This window comes from Marmota marmota, unplaced genomic scaffold (genome assembly GCF_001458135.2).
Source record: "Marmota marmota marmota unplaced genomic scaffold, marMar, whole genome shotgun sequence".
NCBI lineage: Eukaryota > Metazoa > Chordata > Mammalia > Rodentia > Sciuridae > Marmota > Marmota marmota.
In genome coordinates, this window is record NW_026000196.1 from 12,206,211 (window position 1) to 12,232,929 (window position 26,719).

At 35.9% G+C, this 26,719-nt stretch overlaps 1 protein-coding gene across 8 annotated transcripts in view; it reads left to right on the forward strand.

Annotated features, from left to right (window-relative positions):
* Mctp2 (multiple C2 and transmembrane domain containing 2) overlaps positions 1-26,719 on the forward strand; it is a 219,554-nt gene that overhangs the window by 181,174 nt on the left and 11,661 nt on the right. For 7 of the 8 annotated variants that reach the window (XM_015493108.2, XM_048790319.1, XM_048790318.1 and 4 more), the window contains 2 exons: positions 1,372-1,413; positions 17,400-17,509. In XM_015493108.2, the coding sequence (XP_015348594.1) occupies positions 1,372-1,413; positions 17,400-17,509 (152 nt within the window). Of the gene's footprint in view, positions 1-1,371; positions 1,414-2,058; positions 3,889-17,399; positions 17,510-26,719 lie in introns of those variants that run through there. The other variant, XM_048790320.1, reaches the window with a different exon arrangement.

Sequence of the window (26,719 nt, forward strand, 5' to 3'; positions counted from 1 at the left end):
GTGCATGTGTGTACATATGCATGTGTGTAAATAAACTTGCATATGTATGAATCTAAGTGTGTATATAATGCCTTTTCTGTATATAAAACATTCAAATTCATTGATCTATATAGTAAAGTATAAGGGTGGAAGAGGTACTCTTTTAATTTTATGCTTGCTGAAACTACAGTTCAGAGTGGCAAAACATTTTCCCTAAAGTCACAGAGCGAAAATGTGCTAGACAGTGACTCAAGCTGAAGACTTACAACTTCCCAAATTACGCTCGCTTTTCCCTCTCATAACCCAGTTTCATAGCATTCTTACTTATCTATCAGCTTGCATGAAACATGTTTACTGCCAATGGTAAACAGGTTAGGTCCTGAGAGGGTCAGTGAATGTCCCATACTGCCAGCTGAAGATCATGAGAATTCTGTACCAGCTCTGGAGAAATTTCTTGATGACCACTCAGTGGTTTTGTGTACTATAGCAGAGTACTCTGGATCTAATCATTTAACTTAGCATACTACTGACAATTTTTTGAACTGCTGGAGTGATACTAAATAGTACTCCTGACCTTTGCACAGTTAAGCAACCAGGTAAGTGTTCAAGCTGAAAATTGACCCTAATATTAATTATTAGTTGTTTAATACTGAACATTTCTTTCTGAGCTGTTTAATTCATTTGATTGTGTATGCATTTATGTGTGTTTTTAGACACTGTAGTGATATGATTAAAAATTCACCTATTAAATAGCCAAGACTCCCAAAGAGATCTGAATGAGCCCATTGGCAGCACCATATTTTGCACCTGAGCTGAAGTGGACGAGTCCACATCAGAGCCCTGGGTTTTCTTCCCTGACCTGCTTCTCCAAACCTCAGAGCCCAAGGAAAACAATAAAGCCACATAGAAACTGTAACTTATCCTTAAGATGTATTATATTCAGACAAATGCATTTTCTACTGTCTAATGTTTCAGTAATGACCCCAAAGGGAAAGAGGAGTCATTATAACCATGAGCCCAGCACAAACGGAATACGGTATTCTCAGCCTTAACAGAGCAGTTGGTTCATTTGTCAGAATGAGAACGAAACTGTTTACAGAAGAGTGAAAGTCAGCAATGTATTTGTGAAGCTGGATGCCTTCAAAGGGCGCTCTCCTTGTAGCTTTTTTTTTTAAACATTAATTGTTCTATGGAGATGGTGATGCCTATCATTTGTGGTCTTGCTGTGGTGTCCCTCAATTTTTCAAATGGCATTTTCAAGACTTTAGTAATAAATTTTAAAAATACTAATGTTTGAATTCTGTAGACAAAATTTAAAATGTGTATGCGATTCAGTCTCTTTGGATGATTATGGTTGAGGCTTAATTAACAAATTGTGGGGTTTTGTTTCAGGAGAGCACAGACGTGGAGGAGGAGGAAGAGGAAGAAGAGAGGGTGAGTCTTCTAAGAAACAACTGGACAGGGACACCAATGGGGGCAGCAGATTTGCCCCTCTAGGTTGCGTCTTTTTGGTTCTTTAATACTGTAAATCAAATGATACAATGATATTAAAATATTTTTTAAAAACCCCAGGATCTCCTGTATTAAAAATGGAACAATTACAATCCTCTATTTGACTCTTTACCCAAATGGATTAGGAGTAGCAGTTGCCTTTCCTGTCTTACAAATACTATTTTTTTTTCAATGGACAGGTAATGTTTGTACACCTTTATGGGTATAGTGCGATATTTGGGCCCTAAGATTTCACATAATAAGATTCAAAGGGGATATAACGTCAGGAATAACTGAAATGTTCTAAACAGCATACCGATCGGAGGCTGCTCTCTGGATGAAAGCCAAGGTTAGCCCTCCCCTTTGTAGATAAAAGGTAGCCTGGGAAGTCAAAAGGAAATCAAGTGAAATTGCTGCTCCTTTAGGTTCACGTTGGCGCGCTGTGGGGTGGTCACCCACTTCTGAGCCTGTCAGTTCCCCAGCTGTTGCTGGCAGCGTTTTCAGCTATATGTCTGTGTACATCTGTCCTTTTACTTCTCCTGGGAGAATCTCTCAAATCTGCTGCTTTTGTTGTCATTACACTTTCAGACAAACCTTCTGGAATAAAATGAAAAAAGGGAAGTGCCAAATGAGATGCTTCAAGCTTAATGGACTTCCAGTCCCCTAAAACCTGTGGGTATATGGGGCCAGGGATGGTAGAATGGAGGAGGCTTCTGGGAGAGGAAAGGGTAGAAGGGAGAACCTTAAGAGTAAGTGTGCAATATAAATGCCCATTGAATAGAAATTAATTCAAAGATACTGGCTCCATGACACAAAGAGCCTGAAAATTAATTGAGTGGACCAGATGGTTTCACCCATTTAAGGCAAATGGGGTGGGTTACAAAGTAAGTTGTATTTGTTGTGCTGAGAAGATCGTTAATAGCAAAATAATAAAGTATAATATTTATAAAAAGGAAATCTTCCTTTTTCAGGTTAGAGGTCACACAGATTCACCTTTCATCCTGATGCATTGATGGGAGGGTTTACCATGTGACCATCATTGAATATTAGTTGTCATTGCCTGGCTAAAGTGCAGAAGGGATGTTTGGTGAAAGAAAATAGCCAGTATTAATGAATTAGTTATAAACCTATACACTGTACCAGTTGTAAGTCTGGGCCTACAGTTTTTCTACCAGCCAGCCAGCTATAAATTATGGGTTCCCACAGCCCCTTCCTTGGGTTTAAAAATTTGCTAGAATAGCTCATAAAATGCAAGAAAACATTTACTTACACTTCTGGTTTGTGGAAAAAGATGCAACTCAGGAACAGCTAATTGGAAGAGACACACAGAGGAAGATTGGGGCTGGGGTGTGGTGCTTCCTTGCCCTCCCTAGGCACTGCATGATCCTGGCTCCTGCACATATTCAACAGCACAGAAGCCTCCTGACATAGTTGCTTTTTTTTTTTTTTTACTTTATTGGTTGTTTTTCTGGAGGCTTCCTTAAGTCAGCATGGATGATTAAATCACTGACCACTGTAATTAAGTCCATGTCCAGTTCTTCCCCTCTTTCTGGAGGCTAGGTGGTTTGGGAAAGGTGGGCCTTTCAGTTCCAATCCTCTAATCACATGGTGGATTCCTCTAGCAACCAGCTCCCTATCCTTAGGGGATTTTAAAATATGTTGTCTCGTTAACTTAAACTTAGGTGTGATGGACATTTTTTTTTTTTTTTAATGAACAACAAAAAAATTCTCCTTTCACCTTTCTACATCTGCAGCTATTTCAGGACCTGAAGACAAAACCAAATATAACAAAACATACTCCTACCACTCTTATCACTTAGGCAGTTCCAAGAGTTTTAGGAGCTCTGGCCAGGAGCCAGGAACAAATACCAAATATATATTTCTTATTATATCACAATATCACACTAGGCAAAATTCTAAATTTTCATAAACCAAAGCTCAAAAGAGAGGAAAAAAAATTTTTTTTCTATTTGACCAAGTCTATTTAAATGAGCCACCCCAGGAATAAGGCCCTGCCCACCCTTTAGAGATCATTTGGACCAGATGTTTTTGGCCCCTCTGAAGCAGAAGAGCTTCCAACAAGAAGACTAGGAATGGAAAAGTATTGTTTGGCAAAGGGCAAGCAACAAAGTTAGGCCATGAAGTGTAGATTATTGGTTGTCAAGGTCTAATCTTCTACTGAGTTGCCTCAGACTACCTGGATGTTTGCAGACAGAGCTATATGAATGTGCTTCAAGTCTTTCTGGGCAAGGATGACAGAGGAGAGAGTGTGAATGGCAGCACCCTGGCCTGGGTTCATCCATCCCAGCATGGCCCTGCTCATGACAGTAGCATCAATTTGTCCCAAGGTGAAAGGGGTGGCAGCAGGGCTCTCCTCACTCCCTCCAGGGCAGTTTCATTCTTGACATGTTTTTATTACAGTATTTCAATAGTGCCTTTTTTTTGGTACTGAGAATTGAATTAGGAGCACTCAATCACTGAGCCATAGCTGTAGCCCTTTTTATTTAGAGACAGGGTCTCACTGAGTTGCTTAGGGCCTTGCTAAGTTGCTGAGTATGACTTTGAACTTGAGACCCTCCTGCCTCAGCCTCCTGAGCTGCTGGGATTACAGGCACGCACGTGGCTCAAATAGGGCCTTTTAATAGGTAATGCAAAACCATGGCAGTTTTACTTCTTCAGTTTTATATTTCTATAAACTCCTCTAAAGGAATTAGTGTAAAATAATTCAACCTCTGTTTATGCCTCTTCTGCTTAACAAACCTTTCAATAGCTAGGGAGAATGGTAGACTTCCTAGTCCTTTTTCATTTCTTTTCACTATACCTTTTCTTGTAAATCTGTTGAACTAAAGGGGTATTCAACATGGAGGCTCCTCAAGTGCACATCCTGCAGGTGTGCAAAGTGTCACTTCTTCTCCACATACAGCAGCCTCCACCACTGACATGTGCTCATTGTAGACATGGATACACAGTGACTAGGCGACTCCCCACCACAGTGGACTGTCAGAGAGGTCTTCTCCACTGAGCCCTTCTGGCTTCTGTTGTGTGTTAGATGTGACAGACTGTGCTTCTGGGAACTGTAACACACCCATGCCAAGAGGAACTGTTTACAAATTATAAACACACAGCCATTTCTTACAGAACCAGAAGAGGAGAGAAACTCCTTTCTACCCAAACCATCCATCTTAAAAGTGACACTCCTTAATTACCAGCACCCCTTCCCACCACATACCATCACAGATGACTGTGAAAGATGAAAGGCTGCCTGGACCCCTTGGCCCAACTTCCTCAGGAGATGAATGCACTCTCATCTTCTGCCTGTCTTGGATGCACAGACCAGGACATGATCTGGGGTCTGTCATACTTTTATTGTCTGGAACAGGGATTGTTGCAAAATGACATCACTGTAGCCTCTTGCTCCTTCTTATTGTTAAAAGTGCTTGGTGGTGATCTGTATTAGAAACCAGATTAGACTGAACAATTTTGCCTTTTCTTTCGTGAACTTTCAATGAGAGCATAGAAGTTTCAGGTAACTAGATTTTTGGCTTTCAGGAAGTAAAGCATACAAGCTAAACTTTAAAGAGAGGAAATCCTCCTTTCTTATACCTGATGGCCCATGTAAGAAATTGCTTGTTGCAAGTGTAGTTTGCAAGGGACCCCAGAACAAACAGATAATGGCTAAGTTCAGCCAACAGCAATCAGTTGACATTTCCTATTTGTATTAGATTCCATATGTGGAATCCTTCCGTGTGGACCTTATTTGTACGGATGGATTACAATGAAAATTGCATTAATTTTCTACACAGTAAAGGTCAGTAATTGAAGCATGAACCAAGAAACTATTGTGTAAAATGCTGTATCCTGTACTTAGGAAAGGTCATGCAAGACAATAATATCTTGTTTTCATTGCTGAAGGTATAAATACTTCTATTAAGAGTTTCTTTCTTTTTCCAGCTCAACAACCACTTACACAGAATATTTCAGCATTTACTATTAGCATCAGGAAAGAGGAATCATAGGGCATATAATAAAAGAAAAAAAAGCAGTGTATTGCTATCAGAAAGAAACTACTCTGATGCCTGCATTGTGGGTTGGTTTATTTATAACTAGGCTGACAGAAATAGGACTTGAATGATCTGTCCTTTTAGGATCATCAATGAGGTCAGAATTTTCTGATAAAGTTTATGAAAAAAGAAAATCATCTTTTTATATCAGTAATTGATTTAAAAGCAGACATGGATGTTTTCCTTGAAGAAGGTAAGAAACATAATGCATTTTTGTTGATTGATGAACAATTTCTAATGAAAAGATGCAAATGGACATTATATTTTCAATTTGCACAAATTAGGTGTCATCATTAAAACTTAAGCACATTTAAACTGTGAATTTCACAATCCAGCAATCTATTGAATGACATTATCATTACACAGGCAGAGCCATCAAGGAAGAAGACCATGGCCTCTGTACCCAGGAGTTCTCTCTGTAAATTAACCTGCACACTACTTTCAGTGGGGTTGTTCGGTCCACTGAGGCTCATTGCTTTCATCCTTTTGTTGTAGAGGGAGAAGTTAATCTACTGTCCTAACTCAGGAAAACTATTTTTCATGGGAGACACCTTACAATCTAGTAATAAGAGTGGTTTGCTTACTATTCTTCTTGCCTTCTTAAAAGATGTCCAAAGCTCAGTAAATGGGTTTGATCAGTGATTTTTGTTAATTCTTCCATTAACAGTGTTACTTTAAGATGATGAAGTATGGTGATAGTAAGAAAATCAAAATCCAGGACGTAACTTTCGATGTTTAACAATAGTTGTAGACGTGCCTGTGTGGGTATCTGTGCAGACACACTCCTTCGGCGCATATACAACCCACATACAGGGCCTGTTATAGAAGATCTGCTTAAGGATAAAATTTAGGGAACTAAAGTAAATGGAAATTCTGATATAAGTCCTTTTAGTTTTATTTCATATGGTTTTTATTAGCTAAGTGATCTAATTGATAACATTTGGCCATAATGTCGTAAGATTTTAATAATAAGTGGGTTCCAGCCAATTTTTAATTCTCAATTTGTGGACATTCTGAATGAGAAAAGGGTGCCTTCCCCAGTTCCTATACTCCTTTGACATGTCAGCTTGCTCACATTCTTTTTTAAAATTCAAACATCCATTCTGAAAAGGGTTTGACTTTATTACCTTTAGAAGTAATGCAAAAATGATACTAACCTAGCCCTTGGGAATATTCAAAATATCCTTTTTATTATCACACTATTGTTCCTAATACTAGTAGATACTATCTGCCATGTCTACTGTAAGGACTGTACTTAGTATTTACTTTCAAATTTTGTGAAGTAAGATGTACCAGACTGTAATTGCATAAATTGTTTATCTTTCTATTAACTAACATGTACAAAATTGAGTATAAGGCTCTGATATTTAGTAGTCTGTGCTGCATCATGGTGTTTAAGTTCTCATTGCCTAAAGTTTTTATGTCAAGCTAGGGTGGAATACACTAGACATTGTATCCCAATCGTCCACAAGTAATTTTTCTGAGCACAGTAGCTGTTCCTCTTGTCTTTCCTTGTGAACCTTCTATTTCAATGTGGCCCAATCTAAGTACCAATCATCAACAAGACTATAAGAAAATTATTAGAAAAGTGAAATAAAATTTATGGAGATAATTAACAGAAAGGTGGAAGCACATTTTTCCCTCATGAAAAATTAAGTAATAAATGAAAAAGAATGAAACACAAGTATTAATTTAAAACAAAATTGTGATATGTAAGAATTATTTAAATAGTGAGATTAATTAAAATACTAGTATTTTCAGAGTGTTCCAAATTTGCAAGCTGCTTTTATACCCTTTAACTCTTTGAGTATTCAAGTCATTACTTTTGATATTATCTTTCCCATCCACAATGGAACAAACTCAGGTTAAGAGAAATTAAGTAACATGTCCAGGATTTCTCAGCCAGGATAGTCGCAAGATTTAAACCCAGATCTTATTTCCTAAGTCTTATTTATATTTCACTGTACTACATCATTATGCTGGAGCATATCATCAATTTATTCATTCCCTTTTCCACATTATTGTTGCTGATATTTATTGATTTCTCTTATCAAAGCCTCTGTGAGGACAGAGATTGCAATAATAAGCAAGATGGTCATGCTCAACAACAGTCTTGCTGTGTGATTACTACACTTTCATCAGGATTTGTAAATGATGATGGGAATTGGAGAGGAAATGCTGGGGGAATAAGGTGTGCCAACAGAAGCTGTGTTTAAATTCACATTTAGGGTAATGAGAATTACGTTTTGCATTTCTTGATGATGTAAATATTTTTACCTTCTACCCGCTTTATTCTCCTACCTGAGAGGAAGCTAAAGGAGGCACACAGAAACTAAACAACTGTTGCATTTTGTGTATTTGTCTACAATAGTTGTAGTTACAGAAAACAGCTCTATTAACCTTGTGGTGGCACAGCATCCTGTCAGTTGGCTCAGAGGAACTGAATGAATACCAGAATCTAAGATATATATATTTATTTATAAAATGTGACCAATTTTTTAGTTCTTTGTAATGAATTTATTTCTCTTGGTGGTGTTCATTTTTTTTTAAATTTTTTAATCCTTTTATTTGATACCAGAGGTTACTATTGCAAGCCCAAAACGGTGTTACATAAAGTATATAAGCTCCATAATGACCAGAGCAGGGGAAAGGCCCTTAGAAATGATGTTGATTCAAATCCAAACACTCTGCTTTATATACATTTCCTAAAGTAAGAGAGCTACTTGAGAAACAAGCACTCTGCAGAAAGAGAACAGATTTCTCTCTTCCCACCCCCACTTTAATAGCATGAACCATGGTGTTGACACCACACGTGTGTCTGTCTGCCAACAAAATGCCCCATGGGAAGAAATCCTAAACACAGTTCCCAGTGCATTAAGCTAGGATTCCTAAAGAATAATTTTTAATCTCATATATAGATGTTGCTTCCTGTTCTTTGTTATGACAGACACAGAAGTTTTTTTCATGTTACATGCCACTCAAACTATTTCTAATGTTTATAATTCTTCAAGTTTTCAAATTCCAGGCTTTCAATATTCACTGAAATGAAACAGACCAAACATTCCTGTTGTGTAAAGTTGTATTTTTGTATCTTTAGTCTTGGTGGCTGTAATTACTGGGAGGATCGTGAGAGAAAATTTTACATCAATTTCTTTTGGGAATCCTGCATATCCTGTGACAAACGCTACTCAATTTTTAAGCATGTCGAAAGGGTTTTTTTCTGACAGGGTCAATTTTCAGGAATATCTCTCTGGTTTTGCTTAGATAATTAATAGAGAAATGAGAGTTTTTTTTTTTTTTTCTGAATCAGAACATGCAGGAAAGATTTAAAGTAACATACTGCTTATATAATTAATTCTCAGTTGTAAATTCATTTTGATGGTGTTAATTCTGTCCCAGAGGCTCGAAGCTAGTTTATTGCAGTGTCTCATTGGAGACACTGGAAAGGAAACAAGACCTTAAGGAAAAAAAAATAAGGGTTGCCTTCTGAATTATTCTTTATGTTTTTGGTTTATTTTTAGAGAACGAACAGCTATGTTACACCACAGGCACATTAATTGTTCCTAATTCAGCTGCTTATAAAACTTAGTCAAAATCCTCAATGCTTTTGACATTTCATAAACAAATGAGCAGTTTAAATATTACGCTCTTGCATTTGTCTTTATATCATATAAAATTTTAGTTAGAATTGGAGCTTGTTACTTGTCTTATAATCAGTGACATTCTTTAGAGTGTATTTTTGAAAAAGCAAAGTTTATGAAATTTGATTTCTGGATTAGGTAGATTGTATCCTTTGTTGCTGCTTCTGCTTGTGGTACATGCTTGGTTGTAAAGTTGGCCCTGTATCACATGAATTTGCCATTAGATTCTATAGTTTTGGAGGTTTGTAATGACAGGTAGAATTCCATTCTTTTCAAATATATCAATGGAAAGCTCTATGTTTAGGCACAATTATCTTATTTATTTGTTTAATCTCACCCATGGTTATCACTATTTTTATTACAAATGTCCTTGTATAATCAGAAGCTTTCATGTTAAGGGAAATATAAAAGTGTGTGACAGCAGTTCTGTCTTTCTGAATGGATTGTTTGTGGTCTTCCTAAGCAATTCAGTAGCAGCAGCCACAGATGCGGTGTGGTGTTGTGTTTGCTAAACTGTGTTATCACCACATTCCCTGGTTCAATCTGAAATGTGTAAATAAAGCCAGCATGATGCAGACAGAGCTGCCAGATGATCTTTCCTACAACTCAGGACAACAAGAGTAGACTTGTCCTGAAAGATCATTTCTTTTGAAACTCAAACTAACCCTGGTTCCTTTAAACTAGACAAAGGGTTGTTCCTTCTTTGTCTCTTAGCCTTCTTGAAAGAGACTTATGTTTAGGAAGTAGACTAAACTAGACTACCCCAGGTAATTTGCATATATGAAAATGTTTAATCCTCTGATTAGGGCATAGATTATGATCTCCATTTTCCAGAGATGCAACTGGGACTCCAAGAGGGCAAGATCTTGACATGATCCCTACTATGATTAACATTTTGTTTGTGTCCCCAAGGGGTTCATATACTGGATACTTGGTCCTCAATGTGGTGATGTGGACAGGGTGGAACCTTCAAGAGGTGGGGCCTAATGAAGGTAATTAAGTCCTGGGACACCACCCAAGGAAGGTATTAATGCTAGTCTCCCAGAAAGTGCTCTTGAGAACAATGATCATAAACTGATGCCATCTTGTATCCTTGGCCCCTTCTGCACAAACAGCTAGTTTTCTTTCTGTTTTGTTACCATGTTGTGACACAACCAGAGAGCCCTGTGTCATGCTGTTTGGACCCTCCCTCATAAGAACCCTGTGTTCCAAATTTATTCTTTATGAGTTACCCTACTCAGATATTTTGTCACAGAAACACAAATGGGCTAATATAATCTCAAAGCTAGTAGATGACAACACCAGAGTTACCCAGTTTTCTCTTATTCTATAATCTGATCTGCAGAGGCGTATCTCAGTTTCCTTATGGTTAATACGAAAGGCTATGTAATGTATTCCTTGTTATATTAGCAGATATCATTAAAAAGAACAGACTGTAATACCAATATCTTATTATTTGTGGTACTTGGTATTGAACCTAGGGTCTTGTGCATGCTAGGCAAACCCTCTATAACTACACTATGCCCCCAGCCCTTTTAATTTAATTGTGAGACAAGGACTTGCTAAGTTGCTAAGACTGACCACGAATTTGTGATGTTCCTGCCTCAGTCCCTGGAGTAGTTGGGATTATAGGCATTTGCCACTGCACCTGTAAGATAATATCTTATTTTAAAAGATATAAATTCTGCAGTGCAGAGAATGAAAAGAACATTTGTTACTATAGAAACACATAAACACATTTTCTAAATGTGTAGGCCAATGGAGTTGGTATATCTTAGGTATATTTTAAGATTTTATATTTCTCATTTTTGACTACATTTTTTTTTATCTATTAGGTTAAAATAATCTTTCATTACCTACCAGGTTGTTAAGTAAGAAAGGAAAGAGATGGTTTTCTCCCAATATTGTCAAAAGTCAGGGTATATGTTCTCACAAATATTGGGCACACCAGTCCTGGAAAAGACCAGTAGGTAGATATACATAATTGGACAAACATCTGAACGTTGTGTCTTAAATGGTGAATAGACAACAAAGACCAGAGAGACAAAAGGAACAAATGACAGACAGAGAAAATATAAGCTGAATGGCTGCTTTGAAATGTCCAACCAAAACTTAAAGGACTTCCTATAATAAGTGTAACTAGCTTTGGAGTTACTAGTTCTGGGCTGGGATTTTTTTATCATGTACATGTGAATATAGACAAATGATTTAATCTCTCTGGACCTTGGTATCATTAATAAATAGAATTACTAGTACTGAAGCCTAGGTAATATGTCTGTTGGCATATTGATGATTTAACAGAGATTAAGTTTGCAGTGCAGAGACTGAAAAGAACATTTGCTACTAGAGTGACTGAAAGGACAGAGATGTAATGCCACTTGGGAGAACAAAGGTGGTAGTCAGTGTAGACTGGCTCCTTTAGGATGCTTCTCAAAAAACATAGAACTTGAGGTAGACCTTTCAGTCATTCTGCTGGATTTATTTCTCTTAAACTCTAAGCCTTTAGCCCAGTATGGTGGTGCACACCTGTAATCCCATCCGTTTGGGAGGCTGAAGCAGGAGGATTATGAGTTCAAAGCCAGCCTCAGAAACTTCTCAAGGCTCTAATCAACTTCATAAGACCTTATCTCAAAATGAAATATAACAAGGGCTGGAGATATAGTTCAGTGGTTAAGCGCTCCTGGGTTCAATCTCTGGTACCAAAACAAACAAGCAAACAAACAAATTCTAAACACTTGCTGATTTCCCAGGTCAAATAATTATTTTACACTATTATAAAACCAAAGCCCTACACTTCACCTGCCTCCATCCATTTCTCCATTTAAAAAAAAATGCCATAGAAGCACCCTGCTTGTGCTGCTGCAATTGTTGGTACTGAGAACAGGGTCATATGAGGTCATCTGGACTTCTCTCTGTTAGTCCACCAGTTCAAGTGGGCATAGCAGAATAGAAGGGTTCTGGAAGCCATTAAGGGCACATCCAAGTATAAAACATATATATTATCTTATTGTAGCATAGACATTCCCATTCCTTGACCAATACACAGAGATATCGTCCAATGGCAATTGAAACCATTCAGAGAACAGAGACTACATTTGCTACTAATCACAAATGATGCCCATCTCACAATGATATTTGCCATCCCAGACATGAGTAGCAAATGCCTTATATAGGGTTCTAAGGAAGGCATAGAAATACATGAAAAAAAATGTTTCTCCTCACTATATAGAATCATACCCTGAAAGGAATTGGTTCCTTTCTATACTAATACATTTTAGGGAAAACCTATTATGCTTATCACATATCTCTGTTTGCCAGAAAATTCCCACTTAATGATTTACCCCATTTTTAAACCAAGTATTTAATTTTATATTTCTATTAAAACAAGCTGAAATAATTTTCTTGGGCTTTTTCATGGTATACTTTTAGCATCTTTTAAGGTCATTACTGGTAACCCAGAAATACATAGGTTGAGACCAGAGTTCTCAAAGTGTAACAATAGTTAAATCTAACAAAACAACCTAGATATTCCTAGGTATCCTATCTTTAACTTCCTCTTTGCATGGGTGGATTGATTCATTATATTCAGTAAATATGAACTTTTAAAAACTGATAATGTTTTTAAATCCATAAATAATAAAAATACAAAGTGTACTTAATGAATAATCAAGTACTGATTTTCTAATTCTAAATATAGGTGTTGTTGAACTAACTGTGTCTTGGTCTGTATTATATTGCTATAACGAAATACCTAAGACTAGATTATTTGTAAAGTAAAGAGACTTATTTGGCTCAAAATTCTGATGGCTGGAAAGTCTAATTCCAGCTGTCTTCCAATGTGGGAAATAAAAATGCAAATGGCAACATGGCTACATGGAGTGGCTTTGCTTTCCAACAACCTGCTCTCATGAGAAATATGATATTCTACCTTGAGAATATCAATTCCTTCCAAAGGTGGTAACCCCATGACCAAATCAACCTCCCATTAGGCCCCACCTCTTAAAAGATCCATCAACTCTTAATACCATTACATTGAGAACCAAGCCTGCAGCATGTGAACTGTTTACAGGAGAAACCACATCCAAACATAGCAAACTTGTATATGTTGCTTCCATTTCCTAACCACCCCAAAGACCCTGCTTATGTCATTGACATAGGTAAGCTTATTGTGGCAGAGGAAGCCACAATTTCTATTTCAACAGAAAATACATATTTAAGAAAACTATTTATGAAAATATTTAAAAATATAATACAACTAAAAATGTATATTTACATCTCTCTTTGTGGGACATGACTTTTTATTTAAATCAAATGACTTTTTCCACATTAATCCATTTCTATTCCAGTTTCATTGTACATGTATTCCTTGAAAGTATTCAGATTTTCAAATAAGTTAATTTTGAAATCATCTGGATTTTTTCATATATGGAAAAAAATCTTTTGCAAGTAAATATTTTGGGGTGCTGGAGATTGATCCAGGGCTCAGGCATGCAAAGCATATGCTCTACCATTGAGCTATACCCCCTGCCTCTTGCAGTGAATTTTATAAATAATAAAATCTTTGACATCAAGCATGACGTTGCAAATTTTAATATTTGGCATTGATGATTAATTTCTTAGTAATAGGAATGTAAATTTTGATGGAGCACATCATAACTAACAAGATACTCTTCCAAAATAAGGAACCCATGAGGCAGAAATGTACTTGGGATTGGCAGTGGTGCCCTCATTATCCACGATCACATGCATGCAAGTGATAATACCAACCAATTCAATTAGAGGTTGTAGTGCACACAGCTGTGCATGTCTCATATGTACCAAATAGAGATAATAAGGATTTGTGATCAAGATAAGCTAAAGGTGGGGCTGGGGTTGTGGCTCAGTGGTAGAGCACTTGCCTAGCATGTGTGAGGCTCTAGGTTTGATCCCTGGCACCACATAAAAATAAACAAATAAAATAAAGGTATTGTGTCCATCTACAAATTTTATATATATTTATAAAATAAAGTTTTATATATATATATATATATATCTTTTTATGTGAGGCATATGCTCTACCATTGAGCTATACACCCTACCTCTTTTATATATATATATACATATATATAATAATATATATATATATAAATATATATATATATATATACACATATATATAATAAAATATATATACACATATATATATGTATATATATAAAGATATGTTAAACGTAAGTTTCAGCCTAGCAGCAAATGTCTCTTTTGTTGCCCATCATCCCTTTGATTTTTGGAGTACTTGAAACTCTAAATAATTCTCAAACTATACGTTCTCTAAAGCTATTTCTCTTGTAAAAAAATCTTTTAGATTTTTGATGCATTTTTGTCATAATTATTTGGACATTTTTAATGACTAAAGTGCTAATTAACTTCACTATTGGAAATTTTCATGAACAGAAGTGAATAAAAAGGTGTCAAAAAGGCAACTTTTATTCTCTACCAAAGCAAAAGTGTATATGGTTCAAAATAAACTATGAGGTCAAAATGCTATATGCACCATTTTCTTCTTAAAATCTGAAGTGACACTTTAGATTATTTCAAAGAGTGGGGGAAATCTTTTGATTTTTGTTAGGATAAAAATATATTCTGCCAGGAAATGGAAAGAAATTGAGAAGCCATTTGTATTTTGCAATAAATTTTCTTAAATGTTCAAAGGAATCACAGAGACATCTTATATTGTCTTGAAAATTGTTTGACAGATAAAGTCATATGGATGGATATAAAAATACAATGGCCTTGAAAATATTTGGACTGAAATAGACATTTAATATTTAACATAGAGAAGGGAGAATATTCTCCATGTATTACATTTTTGTGAGTTCTCAAGGTATCTAAGTGCTTGTAGAGAGATTTTATTTTAATTCTGGTCTATGGTGGGGCTTATAAGACGTCAATTTAATAACCACTAAACTTTGAAGATGATTAAGAACAATTTTACTTAATATTAGAAATGAACAGATGACTTTATAAATGTATTTTCTTTGAAAAGTAACTTTTATGTGGGAGTATCGACAGATACAACTTAGGAAATCAGCCAAAATATATGATTATTTTCTATTAATAGCTATTCTTAACAGATTATAAAACAGTCACATAATAAGCATAAAGAGAAGTTTTTGTTTTAATGCACACAAAATATTTTTATGTTTTGAAACAATGTTTGTAAAAAATGAATTTCTAGTTCTTCAGTGTAAGTAAACCAAGTTGTTAGTTGGTAAATATTCTAAAAATTATATAATTTCATTTGTTTTCACCCTTAAAATACACAGGTATGGCTGATAAGTTATTCCTTGACCCTAGATACAGTGGTGCTCTTTACCCTCATCTTTGGCTACTGAAGATTCAAATTAAAACATCAAATGCGATAAAAACCAAAAGGATATTTGGGGAATCACTTCATTTATTATTTTGGTGTGCTAATTCATGCTTTCTTCACAACCAGAACCTTTGTATTTGGTTGTTTCGTAGGGGAAAAAAAAAATGGACAACTGAAATAGGAAGTTTTTATGCAATTCAATCACATGGAAATTTGAGTCATTTTCCAAGAAATTGTTTTGACCTGAACTGGATGCCACTGAAAAGAGGAAGCCACTTCTGCCCTTTGGGTCAAATTCCCCAGTGCTTTCAAATACTTCTTTACAAATGTGAATACTTGTTTGGCAGACAGAGATGGGTTTTCACCATTGTACTCCTTAAAACATATCAGTGGGTTGCTGATTGTGAATTAGGTCGTTGTGGCAGCATATCTAATTTTTAACAAAAACTGCTTGAGGAATTGTAGTAAGGGAAAGTAAGCATTTAAAATTAGGGTTAAAAGTGAAAATATCTTCGAAGTTTGATGGTACAAGAAGAAATAATAAACCTTACTTTGCTTTCTTTATGTATTGATTGGATGGAGGACTACCGAATGATACTATAAAAGTGTAGGCCAGATGGCAGGAAGTTACCAAAAGTTCTGCACGTATATTGTATTTAAACACCCAACCAGCACCCTTCACAAGAGAGAGGCTGACAAAGGTGCATGAAACCCCTGATTCTATTTTTGGTCTGTTTCAATTCCAGATTCACAAACAAGGGCAGAGGCAAGAAAGGAAGCATGTACTTCTCAATATGTCTGCCACATTGGTGCTTTTACGAGAAATCCTTAGGGTGATGGATATTCCTTCACTCCATTCATGGCTCCATTTTGATTTGGAGCAGGGATTATAGGATGAAAATAATTTTTTTTTTTTATTATAGGAATGTCCTCCTTAAATTTAGAAGCTTTTGTTCAGTAATTTAGCATAATTCTAACCAAAGTAAAATTCTAGACAAGAAATAAGTTTTGTAGAGTTGCTTGAGGTTTCATGTAGCTGGTGTAGTGACAACAATGACTCAGACAGGACACTGAATAAATCCCAATTACAGGGAAGCTAGCACATACCAGCGAAACATAAGAAACAGTGTAAAACTACAACTCTCTAGGGAATTATCCTTCCTCAAACACTTGAGTGATTTCTATTTTTATAGCATTATAGCTACCTAGTATGGTAAAATATAAAGTTTTCTACATGAAAGCTAAATTCATTTGTGGGAAGAATTGGAAACTGAGGAAGATGAACTTATATTTGCTTCCAACTTTCTGAAGAAATCAAAACTATTGAGCATCCTTCAAGGCATAATAGTTAGCCTGCAGCCCTTAGCACTATATACTGTGGCTGTCTGTGCTTGCTCTGTGTCTGGGTTGTAATCAGAGTTTCAGAAGTCACAGGTCTAAGAAGCATATTATGTGTAAGTCCAACATGACCTTTCAGTCTCTATGGGAGCATTTCTGAAGGACTGTGATAGAAGAGGACTGGGGTGAATTTACATGTAACCTTATGTGGACAGAGGAAACCAGTTGGCCATACTTAAGGAATTGCAGATTTCTCTGAGGCAATCAACAAGTCCCCAGGGAACTGAAGTCCCCAGTTCCAAAAGACTTCCATTCATTACATGATATTGAGGTAACGAAGGATCTTGGACACTATGAATGAAAGGTAAGTGAACAGATAATCATCTTGGGAGTCAATAAACATTAAAGTTGTGAAAAATGTGATCTCTTGAAATCATTCTGTTGGTTAAAACTATGTTATTATAGCATGGCATAATAATTTCCATAACGGAATAATGAGAAATGAAGTTACTGATTTGTATCTTTCATGTTTTCCAGGAATCTGAGAGAAAGGGGTTAATTGAGAGAATCTACATGGTACAAGATATCGTTTCCACTGTTCAAAACATCTTGGAGGAAATAGCTTCTTTTGGAGAAAGAATTAAAAAGTAAGTTCTGCATATATGTTGTATTTAAAGTAGATTTGCCACCCACAAGGATGATGGGAGAAAGGGGGAATGGGATCAGAAAAATGCAAAAAACAAAAGCAGTGGTGTTGTGCAAACCAGTTTGACTTTGGTCGCTTGTTCTTTGGGCTTGTCAGCTTCACAGTTGGGTGGTGCCTCAGAACTAGGGTGACCATATGGCTTAGTTTACACTAGTTGTCCCAGCATAACTATTAATAGTGTCCTCTTTCACTTTCAGAAATATCCTGGTTTGGGTGATAAATTATAGATTAAAAAAATAGAATTGCCCTCTGCAGAAATAAAAAAGGAAGCAAGTATGCTTTAACAGAGACTTTTTATATCGGAACCTCAAGACACTGTGACATTTTTTTCACTCAATTCTCCAAAAAATTCTACAATATTAACACTGTCATAGATGGGTAGACACCAAGTCAATTCAGTGCATACGTGCATGGCATAGGATAGGAGTTGACAAACTCCTCTGTAATGGGCCAAAGAGTAAATATTTTCATAATCTGACACAACTACATAAGTCTGTTACTTAAGCATAAAAATAGAACAGTCAATACATAAATGACTGGGTATGTTACATGTGTTCCAATAAAACTTTATTTACAAAGAAGGCAGGCTGGGTTTTACTCAAACCCAAATCATTCTTCACTTTTGAGCATACATGATAACTTCTTTAACTGAGTCCAAGTTAAGACTATGATTCATGTTCTTTTCACACATTAAAATCTGTATTACATGCTCTTCATTTAGTACCATTAAAACAGGGAGGTTTTCTTTCCTCCTTTAATCCAGAATTGTGCCAGGAATGTTCTAAGAATTAACACTTATCTTATTGGTCATTTCTCTTCACTATTATACTATCCTGTCATTATTCTCTGCTTCTCCATGAGGGGGGGAAATCACTAATTGCCAAATAGATTTCAGTAGCACTGGTGGTGGAACGAGGTAAGACAGGCTGATGAAGAGGACAGACCCACCCCAGAAGGGACACAGGGGACACAGCAAGGAACAGTTGTTGAAGCAGCAACAACTTATAAGTATTTGCAAGAATAGGAAGAGATAACTGGGCAAGGAATGGAGGAGTGGGGCCTTCAGTAGGTGCGAGCCCGTGTGCACCAGCTCAAAGCAAAAGACGGGTAGATACAGGAAGATGGAGGACTCAATATGTCCCTGCCATAGGGGATAGAGTTGGCAATGCCTGGAGATGAGGTGTTTCATGCAGGGCCTTCAGGGGATGGAAAAAGTCAATTAAAAAAAAAAAAAGATGAACTACTGGCAGCAAGGAGGGTGAGAGGATGTGGAGTGGGGGCAAGGCCAAGGAAGGAAGATCATGTGGTTTGGTAAAACTGGGTCCATTCTTAAAGGTCTCTAAAACACAAGCGTAGCTGTTGTGCAGTTGATAACATTAAAGGAAATGTGTCTGATGAGAGAAGAGGGCAGAGGGATTTAAACAGACTCTCGACTCTACGGTGTTTTTGAGGGGCAGCTGTGCCCAGCACAGCTGCGGCGACCATGTCTGGGATGCATTTTCAACCCATCAACAGGGCTCTGTTCTGCCCAGCTGCAACACAGGAAGGCTCATACGGCTCAACTCCTATTAATTCTTTGGCCATTCATGATTATAGTGACCTTAGAGTCCCTGCTGTGCATTCAAGAGGGATTTCATGTGTAACTCTATTGGAATTCAGTGCTCAAGAACCAGGAAGACTTTTACCCAACTTTTGGCAACTAGCAAATAAACACAGTTGCATAAAACTCTCAGAGCAAGGCTTCCCTGCCACTAACTGGGAGAAACCCAGTGGGGCTATATTTGCATGGAATAATAAACTATTTTCTTTTTTCCTACTCTACCTTCTCTAATCAGCTTCTCTAATATTAGGCACATTTTAAATATACAGATATGTCAGACTGAAACATTTATTCAACTTGCAGCATTTATATTAGTAGAGAGCATGGGTCAAAAGAGTGATGTATATTGTCTGTTTTATCATCATTGAGTGATGGCTTCAAACCTTTAGTGGCAAAGTCACCTCCATGGAGGAGATGAGATTAAGGCCAGAGTAAGCCATTTCTATACATATTCCAGAATAAATCTTAGAAGGTACATTCATATGAATTGGAGTTACTGTCCTTGCTAGCACTGATGTTGTGAAATCCTCACCCATGTAGATGGGAAAGCAGCTGAAATCACATTCCCAATGGAAGGCCATTGGGAATGACTGATGGTTGGATTTTGCGTTTGAGAATAAGATGCCTAAAGTAACAGAGACAGAAAGACCAATGAGGGAACCAGCAACCAGGTGTGAGGAAAGCATTCATAAGCGAGTGTGAAAACTACACACCTGTGAGGAAGATACCATGTAGGAGACATGGCAGAAAATGAACAGTGGCTCTGGAGCCACGGTTTTGAGTTCAGATTTTTTGAGTTCTGTCAGAGGGAGTAAGTGATCTTGGGTGAGTCTTTCACTGTGAAGAGGAAAAAAAAAAACAAACAATTATTCCTAGAGAACATTTTTTGGGGAGAACAACAAAAGCACACATCCTTAGGAATCTATCTCTCTGGGTGGCATGTTGTAATCACATACTATTCTTTATAAATTACCTCAAGTTTCTTCCTCTGTGTCTTAAACCCAATGAATGTTACCCCGCCCCCACAACACCTCAGTTTTTGAAAGCACTTTAAGGTTGTGGGTTACTGAGGGGAAAAGTCTATTACTTGGCTGTTGGGAGGACAAATCTGTCAGGAAGTCTGATGCACAACTCCATTTCTTGCATCCAACATAAATCTATATGACTCATCTTACACAAACTGTATTCGGATCATTATTAGGACTGCACCCATTGGAAGAAAGTTGGTATGGTGACAAAATTTAAGTTTCCTCATATATAAATTTGTTGTCTTCTTCCATTATTCTGGTCATTTCTATCTGTATTTTTTAATATTTTTCTTTATATGTAAACTCTGAATTTTTTGTGAGATAGAGTCCTAAAGATTTGGTTTGTTTGGTATTATTTTCTACCTCTTATTTATTTGTAGAAGTGAAGTTAATTTTCTTACATTGACTACGTTATATCTAATAGCCTTGGTAAACTTAGTTATCATAATTTTCTTAGGAAGATCATTTTGGATTATCTATTAAATTAACATATCATCTAATTTTCAATTTTCCAGTCCTTACATATTTTAATTTTTGTGCCCTACAATACTGCTGGTTTGTAGTTATAGGACAGTGCTGAACAGAACTGGAGCTCACGGGCATTCACTTTCTTATACAGTTTCAGAGAAAAAGGTCTCAACAGTTCACCCTTAAGATTGATATTGGCTGTTGGGTTTTGTAAAGATGCTTTATGTAATTAAAGAAATTTCCTTTTATTCCTAGTTTGCTCAGAATTTTACATCATGAATGTGAGTTCAGTTTTGTCAAACATTTCTTTTTTCTGCATTCATGGAGAGTATCATATGTGACTCCTTCCATTTTTTTTTTAATATGGTGTAATATAATGATTGTTTTTCAAGTATAAAGCCAATCTACATTGCTGGAATATATTCAACCATCCAGCTTTTCTGTTATGCAATTCCTTCATATAGTGCTTGTTTCTATTTACTATTTCTGCCCCCTTAGTATTTTTGTAGCTATAATCATTAATGAAATTGATTTATAAATTTCTATTTGTGAAAATACCTCATATACAGAAGGTTTTAAATACATAAAACAAGGTTGGATGGACTGTCCTCTATCTATTCCCTGGAAGCAATTGTGTGTAAGTCTGGAGTCATTTCCTGTAATACCTGGTAGTTTTGCTGGTGAGGTATCTGGGCTTGCAGTTTTCTTTCTGAGGTTTTTAATTAAATGTTCAGGTTGTTATATATTCTTCATGTGTTTTCCATTTTTTCTCATCTGTTTATGTAAGCCTGTAATTTTTAAAGAGTCTGTCCATTTTATTTATATGTTGTAACTTATCAAAATCTGTAGCTGGTCTACTGTTGTGATTTTTATTGTCCCCTGACCCCACCCCAGACACTCTTTTCTTCTTGACAGGCATTTATCAATTAGTCCTTGGAAGGAACCAGCAATTACTATGCTCATCTTCTGTTTCCATCTTTTTCTTTGGCCTTAATGTATTATTCTTTCTCTACCTCTTTAACATTGTGATTAAGTCACTTATTTTCAATCTATCTTCCTAATGTAAATGTTTAAAGTTCTATGACTTTTGGTAAACACAGCTTTTATTCCATGCCAAACATTTTGGCATGTAGTAATTTAATTTTTTTTTCAAATGTAGGTAAAGCCATTTTCTCATTCCTAGTTTGATTTTTTTCTTGGCTAAGAAGTGTATTGCTTAATTTCCAATACACTTTGGGGATTTTCTAGTTATTATTTCTGGTTTTTAGTTAAATTACTTTAAGTTCACAAAATAGTGATACAACTATGGCCTACTTTTGCATATTTTTTGTTCAAGAGTGAAAAGTAGATTATTGGGTGTATTGTGCTATCTGCTTGTTAGGTTTTCTCATGTTCAGACCTTTTACATGTATAGTATCTTTGAACTTTGGTTGGCTACCTCTATCAATTAGAGTTGTGTTAAAACCTTCTACTGTGGTTGTGAATTTATCTTTCTCTGAGGTTTTGTTTTTGCTTACTATGTTTTGGAAGCTGTTATTTCGTTTTTATGTGTCAAAGTTGTCATATTTTCTTGAATTATTTATCAATATGAAGGAACCTATTTAAAACTAATAAAACTTCCCTGTCTTCTTGATTTTTTATGTAGTTTTGTCATCTCCTCTTTTACTTCCTGATAAATACCTTTCCAGTTTTCCCTTTAAACATACTTTTTTAAGATCTCAGTCCTGCACCTGGCAATCACAAACTTCAAGTTGTACCATGTAGTCTATTCAGAGTTTCTGTTCTTTTATAGACTTAAACCTGTGATTTTTTAAATACACTCTTCATCCTTGCTCTTTATGTTCTACATTTTCCCTCTATTTCCTAGGAATGGAAACACTAACGCACTCTTGCTATTCTTTCAGTTGCCACACTACTCAAAGCATGATTTCCCATGGTCTAAAATTGTCTGGAACCTTCTTTGTCTGTGTTCCATGTCTCTGAACCTCTTTGATATCATTCCTTGTTTTGGGCTTTGTGATGCTGAGTATTTTCTTTGCATGATCTTGCACTATCTAGATTCCTATGCAAAACTTCTGTTTAGTTCATTGAATTTCTAACTGTAATCATTATAGTTTTCATTTTTCAATGCTTCTTTGTCATTTTTCATTCCCTATTTTGACTTTTTACTATATTTAATATTTCATTTAATATACTGGTTTGGATCTCTACCTGCAGTATTTTACTTTGGAATTTGCTGTCTGCTGGGCCACATCCCCAGCCCTTTTTATTTTGAGACAGACTTCCCATAAGTTGCTGAGAGTGGCTTTGAATTTGCGATCTTCTTGCTTCAGTCTCCCAAGCCACTGGGATTACAGGTGTGCACCACCATGCCGGGCACAGGATGATTATTTCTTGAGTGACCTTGGGATATTATCAACATGGGATCATTTTATCTTCCTTAAATTTTATACTTGAAGCTTTTCAGTCTACGCTGGTAGCATAATCTTAGATGGCAACTCTTTCTAGCTTGTGCTAAAGTGACAACAGGCATAGTTCTCTATGTCTACTCATGGATAGTTTCTTTACTTCCCTTCCTTCCATTCATTCTTTTACTCACACTCATCTTTACCCTGCGTACATCAACTTTATCAACTTTATTCAGTAGTTCCCAATTCTTTTTTTTTTTTTTTTTTGAGGGTATTCTAGGCTTTACCTCCTGGGCCCGATGCACTACGCTGGTAACAGAAGCTCAAAATCCCAATATTTTGCAGAAATTATTAGAATGAAAACTGATTTTGAAGCTTCATTACCTCAGAGTTCTTTTAATTTTATTTTTCATTCTATTTTCTTATTCATATTTGTGTAGTGATGGATATTTATCTTGTATTTTTAAAGGTGTATTGCTAGGAGGGGAAACATCTATGTCTAAAAAGTAATTTTCTAGATGTAGAAAACAGCAGAAAGCATGTTTTTTAGTTAAAAATCAATTTGGTTGTTTTATTAATGAACTACATGATTTTATTGACAAAATAAGTCATATTACATAAGTAATATGACATATTTTGTAGCTTTTATTATTTTCTGTTTCCAGAATGCTACCTGATATAATCCGTTTTCATATTCTTCACTTTTGTGCAATAACAAAAAAATGAGGGCAGTGGGCAGTTCTTGAATACCTACTAAGTGCCAGATATTGTTTTATATGCTTTCTATTTATTAAGTCATTGATTTCCTCAAAATCTACACAAGAGGATGGGAAGATGTTATTCTCATCCTACAAATGGGAGAAATAAAGCACAGAGAAGTCGAGTACATTGCTTATGGTTATGCTTATGGTTCACGATGGTTGGAACAGATATTTTCAAATTGTAAACTATTAGATTAAGAAATAATCTTCAGAGGTGACTAAAGAGCTGCAGATTTGTATCAGGATCTGCTACTCATGTTTTTACTTTTAAAAAATGCAAAAAAAGTGCCAAGCTTAATATTTTTTTTGTACATCCATTATAAAAATCAACCAAGTCTCCCATTCTACCTTCTTCTTTCTCTCCCCCAACCCTATCATATTTAGCAACTGTTAACTAGAATTGGTTAACTTGGAGTAAATCCTCAGATTCTCTTTCAGTATGATAAACTTATACATGTGATACTTGTATATATTTAGTAATGATTATATGATCATTATATGCACTTTTATTTCTGCATTTGTTTTCCACTTTTCTAGTTTTGAGCCTTTATGGTAGAATGTGGAGATCATAACAGTTTTTAAAATTTGTGTAGTATTTTAGAGTATTTTATCGATTCTTTTTCTTTATATATCTCTAGAGATTCCCCCCCTTAATGATAATGAGCTATTTCCTGTTTGTATGTGTTATAAACCAGCCTGGTGCAGACATTCGTGTACTGCCTCTGAAATTCCTTAGAATACATACTGCAAATTTGCCATCCAAAATGTTCTACTCTAGAAGAGAGAGGTCAGAAATGCTTCAACGTATATGTGGAAATTCAATTCAGGATCTGCTACTCATGTTTTTACTTTTTAAAATTGCAAAAAAGTGCCAAACTTAATATTTACATCCATTATAAAAATCAACCAAGTCTATGACAAGTAACAAAGATGTCATATTCAAGGAGTATGGGAAACAGTGATTTTTATAAAATTTTCCATCATTGTACTAAACTCAGGAAGGTATCTTCTAAGACTGGCCAAATACCGGAATGGAAAAGGAAAATCAGTGTTAAGTTTGGTAATATTTTAATTTACAATAAGGACAAAGCCTCTAACTGGAAAAATATGATAACAAACATGAGAAAGGACCAATTTCTTTACCATCCAAAGACATATTTTAAAACACTTATGACAAAGTCAAGCAAAACAGCTTCAGGTAAAATTCACAAATAGTAACTGCCTTTGCATCCCCCCCTTTTTTTGAGATTTTATAATGTGCCAAATACTGAACTAACTACTGAAATACAAGTTCTTATTTAATTCTAACAAAATTTATGACACAGGTGTTATTGTTTCTATTTTGCACAGAGGAAATTATAGTTCAGATTGATGTAGTCACTTTCCCAAACTTGCTCAGCTTGTAAACTCCTTTTTTTAGATGCTTTTATATACTGTGACACTGAGCAAGGAAATAACTTATTTCTTAATAACTTCTACTATAAAAATCATCAACAAGCATATTAAAAGGTGTTCAAATCTACTTATAATTTAAAGAAAAAATTAAATGCATAAACAAATGTTATCTCCATGGGCAAAGATGAAACACTGATAATAGTCTTAAGAGTATGAGGTACCTCATTCGATACTGTTGATGGAATTTTGTTTATATACAAATTAGCCTCTCAGTGTGCTCATCTGTAAAATGGGGATAACACTTAGCAGAATTAGTAAGAGCATTGCAGTTTAAATATATGTTCAATACTAGCACAAATTAAATTCCTGATAACCGTTACATGTTACTTCCTCCAAAATTGCCCAAATTCTTGCTTCAACTCATACAAAAGACAACAGAAGAAACCTTTAACTCTTGGTATTTTTTAGTACAAGGCAAAGAGTAAACATGTAAATTTGTATGGGAAGATGAAGATTAGTAAGAACTACTCTGGGTATCCTAAGTAGGGCTCTATTTTTAGGACTACTCAAGAATCTTTACATTACATGGAATTCCACATCCCAAGTTCTAGATCTTCAAGACCAAACAAGCCATGCTTGTAACCAAAGGAGCAAAGAGCCCCATGAAAATACTGTATGGTAAAATCATACCTATGATTAGTGGTATGATGGTTTGTAGCCAATGCCCCCCACCCATTTGAGAGCACCTTATTTCTGCCTTTTAGAGTAAATGAGCTTGGAAGTTTTAAACAGAAGATATTCGAGAATGCACAAGCATGAAAGCACTGTAGTAATCTTTTTAAAATATTTACAACTATGTATTTCATTGACAGAAATATTGATTTGAAAGGAAGTCCACCAAAGCTTTGAAGATCTCCATGCATAGAGCCGTCTTGGCAGTATCACTGTTTTTAAATCACTGAGAGTTGTGATAGCTTTGCATCCCTGTGGACAAAATGCCTGACAGAAACACTTTAGGCGAGGGAAAGGTATATTCAGGCTTACTGTTTCAGAGGCTCAGTCCACAGTAGCCAACTCCATTGCTCTGGACCTGAGGTGAGGCAGATCACCATGGCAGAAGAGCATGGTAGAAGGAGGAAAGCTTCTAAACTCAAGGAGGCCAGAAAGCAGAGAGAGCAGCAGCCAGGAAAACAAGAAATATAATCCCCAAGGGCATGCCCCCAGCTACCTACTTCCTCTAGGCACATCCCTACTGCCTGGAGTAGTCTTTTCAAATTATTAGTTCATCAAATGAATTAATCCACTAGAGAGGTTACAGCTTTCATAATCTAATCATTTTACCTTCAAACATTTCTGCATTAACACCGCGTGATGTTTTAATATGTATCTGCAAGTATTTAATTAAAAAATTTTAAGTAGACATTTTATATATCTGAGCATGAAATACATATGACAAGGTAACTCGAGAAGTTGTTGAGCATCAAAGGAAAT